This window comes from Phoxinus phoxinus, assembly GCF_949152265.1.
Source record: "Phoxinus phoxinus genome assembly, chromosome: 6".
In the NCBI taxonomy this organism is placed as follows: Eukaryota; Metazoa; Chordata; class Actinopteri; order Cypriniformes; family Leuciscidae; genus Phoxinus; species Phoxinus phoxinus.
Genome location: NC_136881.1, coordinates 37,635,499 through 37,653,196, shown reverse-complemented (window position 1 = coordinate 37,653,196; position 17,698 = coordinate 37,635,499). Strand labels below are relative to the sequence as shown.

Genomic DNA, 17,698 nt, shown 5'->3' with positions numbered 1-17,698 from the left:
GTTTATTTCAAACAAAACATATATTCTTCTTCTAAATATGGTTCTAATAGTTTTTCTCCTCAATATTTCTTTCTATCCTGATGGTTTTTTGCAACTGCCAAACGCCATTTCCCTAATGGCATCATCCTCCACCAATTGACATCATATTTGGTGGGAAAAACAAATAAGCATCAGACTGACAGAAATCAGTATAATAGTATCACACTTTCAAAAGATGAAAAAAAAAATCAAAATTAACACAAAAGTTCATTAAAGCTAACAGTCAATCCCACAAATGTTATATGACTAGTTTTATTTTCATTATCAAATCTACATCAATGTTACAAAAATGTAAGACATGTAATAATACTTTTATGTTTATGTCAATTACAGGCATAAAAAAGTTATAATTACACCATATAAATGTCAACTATGTCGTTATTATGACATAATTCTGATAAACATAAAACGACTTAAAAAGCACGAGATGGCATGATTCCCATGAAGTCACCATGGCACTTCAAAACACACAATCAGATGCAATCCTTCACAGCCCTCACTGTAAAAATGCCTTTCGGAGATTATTGAAGTCACAAGAAAATACTATTACAATCCTTCGAAATCACATTTAATTGAATATGTTCGCAGTTTCTCTGAGAAATGTACTAGCCGTTTCTGCAGGACCGTTTCAGCGCTGCGTAGACGGACTCCTCAAGATTAGCACAGCAGACTTTGAGACCACCAGCATCAGCGCTGAAGCAGCTCAGTCCCACAGCAAGGCCTCCACTGGGAAATATGGGAATTTGCCAGGACAAACGGCCGCCTGTGACTGCCTCTAACATGTTCACACACCCGCGTGCGCTCGCGCTGCACATGAGATTAGATGCGCATGAAGTCGAGAGGCCGGGGAACAGCTGTAGTCTCACTTCAGTCTACACCACCTGTCTATTTAAAACAACGAAAGTGGACCAGCTCTCCTCACACCCGCAGCTATTTCAGACAACTGCCATTCACAGGAGCCACAACAGACAGCGGCTCCACACACACAACTCAGTGTGTGACGTTCCTCCCATTAGGGGAACCTCTGTGGCTTTCCCCACCACTTCAGAGGATCACATTATGAGCCGCGTCTTAGTGGAGCTGCTAACGTGTGCAAGATTAACTTCAGGTCATTTGTAAAAATGCTGGGTTGTTTCAACCCAATTTTGGGTCAAATATAGACAAACCCAGGCGTTGGGTTATATTTTTGAATACATTTTTTAACCCAACGTTTGGGTTTGTCCATATTTGACCCAAAAATGGGTTGAAACAACCCAACATTTTTTTAGAGTGTAGCCAATTATATTGCACCGTTTCTCTGAAAGAACCTCAAGAAATTCAAGTTTACAGAGTTTTGGTGTCAGTACTACATTAAACTGCTATATATAATGTTGAATATAATGTATAATAATGCAATGGGGGAATATTTGTGTGTCCTGATAATGCCAAATATCTTATGTGACCAGATAAAGTGGCCAAAATTATTTTAAATATATCTAGTCAGTGACAGAGTGCAATATTCATCTAAAATAATTCAGTATTTTCAGCTTCAGAATCGTGAATATTTGTACTCTGGTGTCTCTTTTGTCGTGTGCTTTGGGTTTCCAGCACCAAGTCCAATCCTATTCATTTACACCCACAATGTAATACCAAATTAAAAAGCATTTTAATCAACAGTACATTTTTTGTTAACCTTTACCACATGTTTTGGAGTATTGCAATAATATAATATTGTGAGTTCAGTATCGTTATATGTATCGAATCGTGACATGAGGGTATCGCTACACCCCTATCCTTAACAGCATAAAGCTTTATTTATGAACGCAACACACAGCAAACAAGATGTCTAGATCCCCCAAGCCAGACTTACATGAATAGATCAGCCAAAGGGGTCAATTATTTATTCACACATTATTGATTCACTCAGAGTCTTCTGAAGGAGACTGTAACAAGAAGCTAACGTATGTGAACAAACTGATGTTGGCTTGAGGAAGCCTGAAGCTTGAACTCGGGTCGCCTTGTGTACAGCTGCGGAAAATGTACTATTTCACCTCAGTGAGGTAAACATAATGATGTCAGTGGTGTTTTTGTCACAAGTCGCATACAATTTAGATGACTTGGAATATAGTGCTACTTTTGAACTACTTTTATAGCTTTTTTCTTGATATATGTGTATGCAAAAGAGCTTCATGACTATTTAATCAAACATTTTACATTTGTTTTTGCATTTAGCAGATGCTTTTATCTAAAACAAACTACAATAGAGGAATAAAGCAATTCGTCATTTAGCAGACAATATTCATAATATATGAATATTTAGTTACGTGGGGAAAAAAGTGTATAAAACGATTTTCAAATCGTTCTCAATTTTATGTAGGCTATATATTTAGTTGCATTTAGTTAGTAAAATACCTTATTAAAAAATTTTTGGGGGACAGATGTAGTTAATACAAAGTTAATGTCTTCAAAACTGCTTAATGAATATTCTTAAACAATTATATTTTGTGTTTTATGAAAAAGTAAAAGTTTAAAATATATATAAAAAGGCATTAAAACATAGGGTAATTCATTGTATTTAGGCTATATAATTAATGTTTTTCATTACAATAGTAAAAAAACATTAAAAGTTTAATATTCATTAAACTTCCGCAAATAACTTACATAATAATAATAAATGTACACCTACCGAACACATCAGCCTCCAACAACATGAGCTCAAGTCCATCTTTAGTCCAAAGTCTAGCGGGGTTTCATAAAGAGGTTAAAAGCGGCAATATTCAGCCCCTTCCAGCATCCAGTCTGCTAGATTGCTTACTCTGAAACTGACGCTAGTCATCGTCCGGTGTGTACCGTGAGGTTTACAGAAGATACGTCGCAGAACTACAAACACACACGCATGAAAGCGAAATATTACTGCAGTCTGGGTGAGCTATAAAAGTGCAAAGCTCTTTCCTCTAGCAAATCTAATTTTGAGGGAAATAGACTTGTCTTTGTGCACTCATGTGGGGCTGAGAGTCCATGTGGAGGGAGGAAAAGGAGAAACAGAGGGATCAGTGTGTCACTGGAGGGTGTGTCTGGGTGTGAGATACGGGCAGAGGGAACAACCAGCTGTTGCCCTCAATACAGGACTCAAGAGGATTGTCAGCAGAAACATGCCCCCCTCTCACAGTTAACAGTGTGTGTGTGTGTGTGTGTGTGTGTGTGTGTGTGTGTGTGTGTGTGTGTGTGTGTGTGTGTGTGTGTGTGTGTGTGTGTGTGTGTGTGTGTGTGTGTGTGTGTGTGTGTGTGTGTGTGTGTGTGTGTGTCTGTGTGTGACCCCAAAAGATAGCAATATCTGAAATCCTTGTCCTTGTAGGGACATTTTTTTGGTCCCCATCAGGAAAACAACTTATAAACTTTTTTTACCAACTTTTTTTTTTTAATGTAAACATGCAGAAAGATTTCTGTGATGAGTAGGTTTAGGGAAAAATAATCTGATTTTAGTCAAAGACAAGAACATTTTAGTTGATGACACATTAAAAAATATAATTTAAAATGTTTTCATATTAATGTAAAGTTATATGCATCAACATTTAACTAATAACTAATGTGAAAACTTGTTGTTTTACAAGAGTGTTAGGAATAAGCCATTCATTTTGCGAATGACACACTTGACTTGTACGTGAACCACAGATTTCTGTTGTCTGTTTGATCCATCTTTTTGATAAAGCACCGCTTTGACCTTTAGAGTCTAGTTCGTTTGGTTAGTGTGTAAGTTTTCCGAAACCAGCAAACTACACCTGAGAGTCTTTGGTTTGGGACACAGTTCACAATGTGCATGAAAACAATCGCCAAAGCAAACCGGTATTGCATCTTTGCATGATCTTGGTCACATTTATCTTTGTATAATGCAGTTTCTCAGCTGCCACCAGTGCTCACATCAACAAAGCACACACACACCACTGCTCGAACACAAAACTACAATGTGAAAACGTTTTTTTTAAACCAAGCATGAAAACCGCCTTAGACTCAATCTACATGACCCAAGAAGACACATTAGGGGGGGAAAGATTATAACCCGGTATCTTCCCGGAAACAGATTCCCACTTCCTGTAGCCTGAAGCTCAGTAATTAGGCCAGCGAGAACACAAACACATTATGAGATCATGCATTATGTGGTGCGATCCATGTCGCTGCTTTTACTTCCACTATACCTGAAAAAATAATCTAAATTATGTCATTATTTACAAGCAAAAAGCACCATAAAAGTCCAGATAACATATTGCATTCTTCAGTCTTTCGATACATTTTAGTTGCTATAGGTTTGTTAACGTCAATGGCATTTTGGTCGCAAGAAGACACATATTAACAAATTACTTTTATGGTCCTTTTAGGGATTTTTGTGGTCATTGTGAACTGATAATGTATGCAAAAGAGCTTAATATGGAAATATTCTGAACTATTCGTTTAACTCTTTCCCTGCCATTGACGTAATTTTCCGGCAATCCGTGTTTTCACTGTTATACGGTAGGGGGCGCTAATACGCATCATCTGAAAGTGCACTGCATCTCCGGATCCAAAAACATGCAAAGGCGAAACATAAACAAGCATATTTTTTTACGCACATGAAGCTAAAGCGATCATCAAACATTAAACGGCATATAAATCAAATGAAATGTCGACCAGGAACACTGTAAAAAAACTTCTAACCTCCCTAACTAAAAAAATTCTAGTGACCGGTCACATCTAAATTTTTCAATCGGCCCAAGTGAAATTCTGCAAATTTAATTTAATCAATTTGCAGAATTTCACTTGGGCCAATTGAAAAATTTAGATGTGACCGGTCACTAGAAAATTTTGAGTTAGGGAGGTTAGAATTTTTTACAGTGAAGAGAAAACGACTTTGAAGCTTTGGGGTTGTTGATTTTTGAAGGACTCGATCTACTCCATCAGTGTTTTATTCATCGTTCTGAATCCCATCCGGATCTAGTCTTTGACAAAAACAAGATTTTTTTTTTTTTTTTTTTTTTATGAAACGTACCGACATTCAAATGTTGATAAAAAAAAAAAAAAAATTAAATAAAGCAAGAATATATTTTTTCTTGCTCTGTTCTTACTTTCGGTATTGCAAGTTCGATATTCATATTACAAAAACTTTTGGGAGCCATGAGCCATGAGGCGGTGACTGGGGAAAGCTTCTGGGGGAAAAATTCTAATATATTTAAATATAAAAATAAATATAAAAAGTATATTAATATTACATATTAATATTTTATTTCTATACATTTATTTGCAATAGTAAAATAACCTAATATCAAAAACATGCATCCATAATCATGATGCCGTGCCTTTATTTGCCCAACACACCACCTGCACCGACGGGTTCAGTTTCCTTCCCATGAACTCTGACACACACCCTTTACATGCTGAGAGAAAAGAGACAAGTCGTAAACACAGAATGATAAAGTCCAGAAGAAAGATGAACGCTTGATACAAGAGGAAATTAAGGGCATGAGAGATAAAGCAGATGGAGATAAACATCCACTCTTTTGTAAAAGATAACATAAAATAGGGCCCAAAAGAGGTGGGGAACCCTTCAAATGTGGAGAGCGGTTTGTTGGTATCCACAGGAAGTATCTCAGGAGGAAACAGGAAGTCTGGCTGAGCCTCCTGAAAAGTGGCACGGAATGGCTGTGAGAAGATATTTCTCCCATTACGGTTGAATTTCTGTCAGCAAATGCTTCAGTGAGGCTTTCACCCTCCCGTCCCAGGTTTCCTATAGCAGGAAAAGCTGTGGAGCTATTCTTGAAGAGAGATTTCTCTTTCACTCCTTCCCTTCCTTCCTCCACACACTCTTCCTGTATAACACCATCTCACCGAACTCTGAAAGCCTCTGGGATTAGGATCTGTGTAGAGTTTATTAAACTCATGAAAACCCAAGTTTCAAAAAGCAGCCCGAGTTCAGAATCTAAAAGAGTTGGATATGTTCTAACAAACAAAGAAAGCGGTCCGCCGTGATCCAAGGTCAAGAATGAAGGCGATGAAAAATGCATCAAAAGAACTGACCGGGAGCATCAAGGCGTCCTGTCAAACTCTCCGGTAAGACTTTCAATGGAGTACAAGAGCTCGGGTTATTGGCCTGAAGCTACAAAATCAACGTGCTACATACTGTATGAATGGGAATCGTAAGGAATGTAACGATTTCGGATTCTTAAACGATTCTACTGAAGATTCTTAGAACTTTCGAGGAAGAAATAATACTAATAAATGCAATTTTCTATTGCATTATCATTTTAAAACGATTTTTTTTTTTTTTGGATGCACCATAAATGCAATTTAATACTTTGCCTTTCAACATCACATTATCAATCAATAACTAGACAAATGTCCCCCTGTAGTGAAAATCAAGTTTTTAATGTTGTTTATATTTAGATGTGTTTTTAAATATGTTTTAAGACAAACCATAAATAAAATACTCGACACCATTGAGTATTTTCTGCAGTGAACCAAAGCCAGTCTCAAAAACACGGTTTGAAATCGCTGGTGTTTCTGACGTCACAAACTACCTTGTAACCAATCAGATCAACGTGTGATCGTCAACGAGTGGATCTCTGAGCGGCTTGAGTGAGTGGAGGCGGGGCTCATTTGCATATTCATATAACCATGTATACTAAATGAGGCAAGGGTGTCGAGTTACATTCAAGATATTTTAAGGTCCTGTTCTTTGTGATCCCATTTTTTTAAACTTTAGCTAGTGTGTAATGTTGCTGTTAGAGCATAAATAATACCTGTAAAATTATAAAGCTCAAAGTTCAATGCCAAGCGAGATATTTCAAAGCCTACAGCGAACGGCCGGTTCGGACTACATCCCTCTACTTCCTGCTTTAATGACGTCACTAAAACAGTTTTTTTGACTAACCTCTGCACATAGGAATACACAAAAAAGGGGGCGTGGTCTTGTTGCGCTCCTACAGAGAAGAGGAAGAGTTGCGAGTGTGTGTTTGTCGCCATGTTGTCGAGACGCTGTTATTTTCATCCCGGAGTCAAATCACCTTACAATAACACTGAGCGCATGCATCTCCACGTTATGGTAAGAGGCGTGACCTTTCCGGGCAACCTGCGCTAAGCTGCTGTCCAATCACAACACAGGAACCGCTGGCACAATCAGAACTCGTTACGTATTTCTGAAGGAGGGACTTCATAGAACAAGGAAGTCATCAGCCCGTTTTTAAGACAGTGAAAACAGCGGTATATTAAGTAAATTTTGTGAAAAATACTGGGGGTTTTTACACGCGAAACATACACACATGTTATATTGCACACTGTAAACACAATCAAAGCTTCAAAAACACAGGAAAAACGGGACCTTTAAGGCATGATTCAAGGAAAAAACTTTAAATATGTCATTTTGGTGATCAAAGGTCAGTTTTAAGGGATAAAATGATCGACTACAGGGGGACTTTAAAAATAGCATAGCAAATTAATTGGTGTATAAAAAGCATATAAACAAGAAATACCTAGATATCAAAGAGAAAGATCTGAGAACCACATAAAAATGTCTTATGTTGGTTGTATAAACGTACAGATTATTTTGGTAATCCAAATACTTAAACTGCACATAATATGTAAGATGCATAATTTCCTGTTGTTGTAAAACGTGCATTTAATAGTCTGTGCACCGCACTTCCTCCAGTCATCCACTACTAAGATCCCCAATGGCTTCCTTGACCAAACTGGAGAGATGTTACATATGTGGATCCCTCTGCAAGTCCTTAAGTGCATACTTGAGTTTCTCAAGTAGGCTTTCATGAAGACATTTACACACAAGGACAGATAGTTACCGCACCTGTTCAATCTCTCAGGACTTTATGTTCCTGGCAACGATTTTTCTCATTTTAGCAGCAGTTGGCGTGCTGGGGAACGGGAGTACAGATGTGAGATCTGAAAGTCCCAGGTAGGACCGTTTTGTAACCTAGGCATTAGAAACTTAATGTCTAAGCTCAAATATGTCTACGCTGACAATGGCGACATCAGTAAACTCTCTCTGCAGGTTGCGGGGTGAACTTTTTAACACCAAAGACCCTAGAGCCGTGAGTAATTCACACCTGACATGATCCATTGGGTGATTTCAGCCGCCATCCTTCTGCTAATCTTGACAAAAATCTAGGAAAACAACCATAAAAGATCTTATTCTTATCAGCTGTTCAAAAAAAAACTCAAGAGTCTCACAATAATTGACTCCGTCCTTCAGGGCGAAACAGCGCATTCATTAACGCTGCTTCACACACAGTTTCATTAGATGGGCCTGCTGCCACTGCAAACACATCCAGCACCAAAAATAACACACACACAATCACGTTGACTTTATAAAATAGATGCTTACCTTATGATTTCATTGACATTAAAAGCCTATGTTCGGATTCAAAAAGTAAAAAAAATTAAGATATACACAGATAGAAATAAAGATACAAGATAAAAAATACACTGACTGTACGATCATTTAATAAATAATATAATTTAATATTTTAAATAAATAAATAATATAAATTAAATACATTAATATTAGTTAGTCATTTAATTATAATTAAATCATATTAATAATTAGGTTAAAAATAATACATTAATAACTGCATTATAATAATATCAAATTAAATTCAGTTCAACAAATAATTAAATAATATTGTATAATTCAATAAAAAACTAAAATTTGTATAAATAAATATAATACTTTTTCTCAATGGATGATTGCTTACAGGCTTTACATGTGGGGAACATATTTTATATTTAGAAAAATGGCATCAGGCTGGTTGGTGCCCCGTGGGCCTTACAAGACCATAATTCATCCTTGCTTAGTTGCTTTCCACAACCACATGACAAAATTCAGTTTTCTCAAGTTTGTTTAGAGTTCATGTAACTGGAACAGCAATATACAACCCTTAACATGGGTGTTTTGTGGCTTTTACTCCACGTGTGTAAGTTTTGAGGTCACCAGAGGTTTCTCTATGAAATGTTGATGACACATTCTGCACTCAAGTGCAAATGCAAATTTTAATCCAATCAAATGCTTTCTAGAATGAAAAAAACCCTCACCCCTAAACCTCCTGCCTCTGACTATAGTATAAGCAAACAGCAAATCACAGTTCATTGGCAAAATTAAAGACTACTGGATATTTAAAAACAGGTCGAGCCCTTAAATTCCTGTTTCAATAGGAACCCAGCAAACATTGGTCCGACGGCAACGTCGTGTCCCTGGCCAAAAATAGGTTTTTTTCCCTGGCCAAAAAATTTTGTGGTTAGCCTGGTTGACACCAGACCCTTCTCAGTTGTAATTGAGAGTGGGTCTGGGGAAGGTTCATTCACAGGCTCACAGCCCATTTCCAAAACGGTGTCACCAACGGACGTCGCTCAAATGCCTTGGGCGCAATTGGACAGACCTGAAACCAATCAGAGCGATCGTCATCGTGTAAAGCCCACCTCAACGTTTGTGATTGGTGCCTCGATTAGGAAAATTTTTAAATGGGCTTGAATGGGCTCTTGGCCAGACGGACTTGCAGACCAAATCTCAAATTTGCCGGAAGTTTGTCAGGGTTTTCCCAGGCTACGTTGCGGTAGCCTGGACAGCATAAAACGGTAAAAATATGTAACACAGAATAGATAACGTCAAAGACGTCCGTTCAACTTTAATTTTGAAAAAGAATTCGACCACGGAGGGACGTCTTTTCAACGGTCATTAAACGTTCCAATTTTCCTGTGAAGTATGTCGACAAAGTATGTTGACAAGTATGCTAAGTAAAGTTAGCATTAAACTGAAGTTACGATAGTGTTTTCTTCCCTATTGTGATAGTATTAGGGTGAAACAACTTCTCAAACAAGGAAAAAATGTAAGGCGGGACTTTTTTTTGTACATCAGGGAATTGATTGGATGGTTGACGTCTGCTATTGGCTGATCTCATGTGAGTGACAGGTTGCCTCACGCCAGTAAACGCATCATCAGAGAAGTGATGTCACTGTAAGAAGGGGGGGGGGGGGGTGCACATGAATAATGATGTGCCCAAATTAATAATTTATAATAAACACTGCGATATTTCATAACAAAATAAGAATTGTCAATTTTGATGGTGACTTTAAATGCTTCCATGGGGCCTTTTAAGATATTTAACAACACTGTAAAAAAAGATTAGTTGACTCAACTTAACTAAGTCAAGTCATCTTGTTGCTTTGACTGAGTTCATTTGAGTCAACTTATAGTATCAAGTTTATTACACTTCAAAACACGAATTGATGCATAAAATTGACAATAAGTTGACTCAAATTAACTCAGTCAAAGCAACAAGATGACTTGACTTAGTTAAGTTGAGTCAACTAATCTTTTTTTTACAGTGAATGCATACCTACAAAAAAAAAAAGTAAAGCAGATCAACTGCAAAACTTATTTATAATCTACGTATGCATTTCATTCTTTAAACTGCTTTGCCACTCCATCAGTATACATTGCACCTGCGAGACTATCGTGCCATTGCAACTATAAAGAATGTGATCTTCAATTAACATAAGAATCCAGCACTCTGAATATTATTAATCACATCTGCCAATTCTCAGTGCTGCAATTACGCCGTGCTGTTTATTTAGAGCGACTGGAATACGTCGAGCCATTAGCATAGCAGATGAGCACGTTCTGTAATTAGTTTACGACAATGAGACTCCACAAACCTCGAAACGGATCAATTTGAGTAATGTGTAATGTCATTAAGGAGACAACACGGGTTACTATAGGAAACCCATATGCTTTAAGCGAGGCCTATTCATCCTGGTAATTTTGTCATTGTTTCAGTTAAAGTGACATTATTTGCATCTGGCCTCCATGCAGCACCTGTTTGATGATTAACTTAAGAGCGTTCATTTAAACTGGAACTCAGGCCTAATGAGGAAAACTGATGAGGTTCCCAATGCCAGTTATATCCTTCGGATCATCAATAATATAATGCACATGTCAATGCTGACACAATTAGATATTGTATTAACATCCACTGTTCCAAATCAAGTTTTAAGAAACATTTAGTGGACATCTCATTAAAAAGTTGGCGGTAAGTGAAAAGCCCTTTGCCAAGATCTCTGGGATGGTGTCTTGTGTGTTACTGAACTGCATCTATTCAGACTTGGAAACTAAATGGATGAGCTTGTTAGCACTTTAGCACACATGAAAACAGACACTAACGAAGACCAGGGAAACATTAGATGAATAAACCAGAAAACCTTGCAGAACTGAGTCATCTACGTCAGATCTTCTCCACTAGTTTTGCTTTAGGACCCAGATTTTACTTTGGACATCCAGCAGTGACCCAACACTAGGGCTGGGTATTGACAAAGATTTCATTAAACGATTTGGTACAGTGCATGTCAGTTTTTCTAAAGGAAAACAATCTCTTCACTAATGTTGTACAGGGAACCCTGTCCGTTTGCAGCATTAGCCTACTAAAATATTAAAGGTTAAAATGCACCACAATTCAGTTCAATAGCTTTTTTAAGATATAGTGATCAATCCACCAAATAAAAAGTTTTATATAAACATTTAAATTGTACATAAGTCAGTTTTTATATCAACATCTTGAAGGTGTAATTATGTTTGCATCTAGGCTACTCCATTCGTGGTTGAAATATAAATATTTAAATGGTGGCTTTCATAAAAACTTGTTTTCATAGGCTACAGATTTATTCAAACATGTAGGCCGTAAAACATCACTAACAGGTAAAGTAAAATATAATGATTATGTAACGTAGTGCATATATGTAACTTAGCAAAATGCTCTTCTTTGATTTTTCTAGCTATCGAGCTATGATCACTGAATGGCTTTCCTGAGGTAAATGTAACGTCACGTGACCGTTTTTTAAACGGTTTTATTAACGTCTTTTTAAACACCGATTGAGCCTATATTATATAACCTATATTATATAACCACATTACTGATTTCGGTAAGTCGTACAGTATCAGTTTCAACATACCTCCGAAGTTCATCCATGTTTATCTCGTGCTGTAAATTAAAGCAGAGGAGGATATGATCAGTTCACGTGAGCTGCGCCTGCGCGCTGCCGCTTCACTTGAGGCGTTTATGTCACGCGGCACGCCACAACAAAGAGCGCCAAAAACGTCAATTATTTTTTGAATATCATGATAAAACTGACAGGATTTGAAAGGTGAAGCTTTATTGCATATTCAAAGTAACAAAGCACATGTTTATTGCGATGTATTGGAATGGAGACGCGTTACAAATGGTTGTAAATATATGAATAATATCGTGTACAGTGCACGAATTCGAGCACTTGTAAGGATCCTGGACTACACATTGGGACTCTGATGACTATTTCCGGCGAGTCCTCCATGTGCAACATCACTATCTATGGTATTTACATCTTTTTACATTATTTATGTTATTTAAAAGTATATTAAATGATAAATACTTATAATATTGTTGATTGTTGAATTTCCCTCAGCCTTAAATTTATTATAAATGTAGCCTAAAATATAATTAAACAATGATTATTGTGTGTCATTATGTGTAGTGAGTTGGCACACGTGATGTACAATTTCTGGTAAGGGAGCATTGAGCATTGATGCTTCATGGTTTTTACAGTGCATCGTGGGACTATTTAGGGAGCGAACGATTCAGTGCACTTGGAGGATTGTGCGACAGCCCTTCAAATGTCCGACTCCTTGATGTAGTTGATCAGACTTCTGAACTAGGAAGCCGTGTGAGACGCACCCAACGTTTTGTGAAGGTTTGTTCACACATCATTTCACACATTTCAAAACAGCATTAAAGGGTTAGTTCACCCAAAAATGAAAATTACCCATATTTTACTCACCTTCAAGCCATGGTGTATATTACTTTTTACAGCCAAACACAAGGTCAGAAGTGACTCTTCCGCAACGAAAGCCAATGATTATAGTTTATAAAGTTATAAATAAGGATATTTTTCTTACAAAAATGCCTCGCTTCGCTTCAGAAGGCCTTTATGGATTACTTTTATGATGGATGGATACATTTTTTCTGGCTTCAAAATCTCAGTTACTATTCACTCCCATTATAAAGCTTAGAAGAGTCAGGATAGTTTATTATAACTCCGATTGTGTTCGGCTGAATGAAGAAAGTCTGTATAAAGAAGAAAGTAATTAAACATTTTGGGTGAACGTACTATCCCTTTAACAAGATCAATTCATGTCCACATTAGCATCATGCAATATTGACTTGGTTTCTACCAAAATAGAGTATATTTGATTGGACACACAACCTTTGAATTCAATAACAAAAGACATAGGAAGTGTTTCACCTCCCTTTTAAAAGACTTTGAAAACACAAGTGCTGTTAAATCAAGTGGCGCATGGAGGCACTGACCTTGCTAAAATGTTAATTATGAGAAAATTGCTATGGAGGAGACGAGGGAACCTTTTTCCACAGCTTTCTGAACTCGGTGTTTAATCAGGTGTTCCCGCACTTCTGCACTTTAAACTCTCCAGTTTAGGGGGTTTCAGGTTGAAGGGGTTTAACTGTCTCGTAATTGCACAGCTTTTGATTGCAAATGGGTGTAAAATTATATGTTTACCTTAATTGCTTGTTAGCTGTCTAGCCCACCCCCCCCCCCGCCGGATAAAACAATTCACAAAGCTCAGTGGGATCAGGATGTTACGTCCTCAATTCTTTCTGTCCTTTACGAGCATTTGTGGTCACGATGTTATGATCCCAGTGAGATCTGGGGTAAAAGCCAAGGCAAACGCTGCAACATCAACAGTATTTTATATCAGACTCTATGGTGTTAGATTTAGGTGATGTTTTGCCTGACACACAAAAAAAGTTTACAACTTTTTGCAACTAATCAGCTGTTGGACGAGCATGTCACAACATAGCAAAACAGGACTGTAGATTTTGAACAGCTTGTCACATCAAACATTTATTTTTTCTTCAGGGGTAGATAAGGTACAAAGATCAATCAATCAATCAATCAATCCCAGATTTTCAACGTGCTCTCCGACTTTTGAGACTGAATTGCTCTTGTGACGTATCGACAGTGTATTACTTGAGAGAGCAGCTGTAGCAAACAAGAAATCCTTTCTGCCTGTTACTTAGCAACAAGTGCCATGCTAATATTCCCCACCTGCTGAATATTGACTGTGTAAATGAGTGTTTTGGGATGAGGAAGGCGATCTGAAACGCTCATTGTGTGCCGGTGACCCCCCCTCCCCCCGAGGCAGCCCTTCACCGCAATAGAAATGTGTCAAAAGATTAAATATTCAGTTATTGCCATTTTTCATTTGACTGCCTGCTCAGATCACACATAAAATGAATGTATTAATGATTACAATAATAAATGTAATCTATTTAAAGGGTCAGATTCATAATTCGCAGTGAGAGAGATACTTCTCTCCACTTACACTGCTGAAAGCATTGCTCAGAATCAACCATGAATGGAGGGTGACGGCTCTTTTGAGGGAAGTAACTTGTATTTTCTACGTCATATCTGATTTACTGCTTTAAATCTGCATCCCCAAAAAGGACCCCTAGTGGGAATTATCCCATAATCGAGAATAGTGCCGTGACTGATGCCCTGAAGGCAGATGACAGGGAAAATCAGGTCACAGTCGACTAACACTGGGGGAATCAAATGTTGTATGTTTAAGAGTTTACCACCGAACTGAAGTTTGTGGATGTGAATGCAGTCGTCTACATGCTACTCTAGTTGATTTCACTTACATGAAGTGATGGCGGCTGCTAAATTTCCTCCATTTGTGGCAGGAGTCTTTACGATGTGGTCTGAAAATGCCTCTTATCTGATGGCTGGTTGAACACTCCTGATTGAAGGTTGATTTCTGAGGAGGCTTGAGTTTGAGTTCAATCTCTGGCTGCCTAGAAAATGAGAAAATGAGCCAGAAAGCCCCAACAATAATTTCAGGTTGGGATCACATGCTCTGGTGTCAGATGAAAATCTCTCTCTATCATGAAATTTCTGGAATGGGGAGCTGTAGAAACTGGACGTTTGAGACCATAAAGCCACAATCACGGGGTCAGCAGTCTCACGCAGAATTTTTTTTGACTGATAGCATCAAATCTGGTCCAGTTTGAAGCTTTTTCTGGTCAAGAACAGCCTTTTTAAAGAGGAAGAGACATTTAGATGGGATGGCAAATGTTTGGAGTTTTTAGGAGTGAATTAATCTGGAATACAAAAACACACTAAAACTACACTGTTAAAAAATGATATGATCATTAAGTTATGCCAACATATGTTTTTACATTGCTTTAACTCATCAAAATAACAATTTGCAACTTTTTAAAATAAGTTATACAAGATTTTATAAAAAATGTTTACAGTATGGAAAAACTCATTCGAACAACTGCACAGATTCGACCTGTGTAGTAATTACAATTGCACTGACTGTACACTTGAAATATATTATTAATAAATACAAGAAAATAAAATAATTACTATAAATCAAATTCAAATGTGTGGGATAAATTCATATTGTGAGATATAAAGTCATAATTACATGAAAAGAAAACTTTATTGTGAGAAATATAGAGACAAATCACTTTGTTTACTCTATAGCAGAGACAAGCTTCAATGTTAAATATTTGATTAAATATTAGACATGTTTATTATGAATAATAATCTTGGTTTGTATCCAAGTGAAAATCAAATAAGATGAAGTATCTTTATTTTGTAAAAGTATTGCATTCACTGGATTATTCAAAAATAGGCATTACACATTGTCTAATATATACAGTTATTTACTAAATTAATTTATTTCGACAGTATTTTGAAGACTTTACTTATAAGGAAATACTTTTATCCAGCAAGGATGCATTAAATTGTTCAAAAGTGACACCAAACACATTTAATGTTAAAGATTTTTTTTTTTTTTTAAGAACATTTCTATCCATCAAAGAATCCTGATAGTAGAAGCAGCACAACTGTTTTCAACATTCATAATAATAATAAATGTTTCTTGAGCATCAAATCATCATATTAGAATGATTTCTGAAGGATCGTGTGACACTGAAGACTGGAGTAATGATGCTGAAAATTCAGCTATTCAGTTATATATTCAGAAAACAGTTATTTTAAATTAAATATTACGTGTTTTACTTGTAAAAACTTGTAAAATTATTAAATAAATAAAAAGGTGCTCTCCAATTACTCGTATCATGATATCATTTTGGTTGTACCAGCCACTCCTAAACCATGTGAAGTAAATCTAAAAGCACACAGTGTTATTTGTCACAGTTAACTCATGACCTCACCAGCATCCGAATCACTGGTAACTCACAGAGCCTTTATTACTAGCATGTCACCTCACTCTGTCAATCCCAGCACTTCCAGCGAGAGGATGAAAGGCAGCAAACACCTCAGCAACCAGTGTAATTACTGCAGCTGGAGGTGTATAAACACAGCTCCATCTCGGCCAAGGCTTCTATGAATGCGGGTAATTAAAGTGCCCCTGCTGCTTTTATTCAATCACCGAGATGCCATTCCGACTTTCACAGGCAGCGATCAGAGGGGAAGGAGAGTTCGCCTTCACTTGTAAACGCTGATGTGAAACACTGCGGATGTAATTGGATGATGCTTGCAAATGGCGCGTGGCGATGACCATAATACTGACCCATCGTTTGATTGCGTGCAGGCTCATTTAAAGGAGCCAAAGATGCATGAGAGGTGATTCCAGTAGAGACACTAATCAAATATCTTGATGGATTCCTAGCACAAAAAAAAAAAAAAACAATCTCTTGTTTGCTTAGCTCATAATCACCTGTGTGTGTGTGTGTGTGTGTGTGTGTGTGTGTGTGTGTGTGTGTGTGTGTGTGTGTGTGTGTGTGTGTGTGTGTGTGTGTGTGTGTGTGTGTGTGTGTGTGTGTGTGTGTGTGTGTGTGTGTGTGTGTGTGTGGCAGGCGCATTAATGGACGGTCAGGGACATAAACTGGCCTAAAATATTATTTTTTCCCCTCCTGTTCTGATTCAAGGAAAAGTTCATCATCTAAACATTGCCATTTTGTCATTATTTATGTTGCTTCAAGCAGTTTAACTGTCTTAACTCACTGTCTTAACATTAATAATAATAAGCAATGGTTCTTGAGCAGAACATCAGAATGGATCATGTGACACTGAAGACAGGAGTAATAATGCTGAAAATTCAGCTTTAATCACAGAAATAAATTACATTTTACAATATATTAAAATAGAAAAAAGTTATTTTAAATTGTAATAATATTTCACAATATTGCTGTTTTTATTGTATTTTTTGTCAAATAAATAGAGCCTTGGTGAGCAGAAGAGACTACTATCAAAAACATAAAAACTACTGCGGAATTATTATTATTTTTCATACAAGTAAAATATTCCAAAACTGGAAATAATAACTCGCTCTGACAGATTCAGTGAGTTCATTCATTGAAGGATTCATTAAACTGATTCAGACAGTAACACTTGAGTTTGTGAATCTTTTTAAATGATTCATTAAAATAATGATGTGTTCATGAATCAGACTACACTGTGTGCACTGTATATATGTGATTCACTGCAAAGAATTTGTTCATAAGTCGTTTGCTTGTGAATCAGACCGTGCAACATGTTTTTGCATGCAACCTGCGAGGACAACTCACTAGACAGTATTTCATGTCACGCGTGTGCGATCGAGATGCATCAAGCTAAAAAAAAA

The 17,698-nt window shown here is 37.1% G+C and overlaps 1 protein-coding gene across 1 annotated transcript in view; it reads right to left on the bottom strand.

Moving 5' to 3' along the window:
- inpp4b (inositol polyphosphate-4-phosphatase type II B) overlaps positions 1–3,043 on the bottom strand; it is a 183,349-nt gene extending 180,306 nt beyond the window's left edge. Inside the window, exon 1 of the mRNA XM_079616181.1 lies at positions 2,705–3,043. Coding sequence (XP_079472307.1) covers positions 2,705–2,743 — 39 coding nt within the window. The 5' untranslated portion in view covers positions 2,744–3,043. The remainder of the gene's footprint in view (positions 1–2,704) is intronic.
- Positions 3,044–17,698: the final 14,655 nt, after the last annotated feature.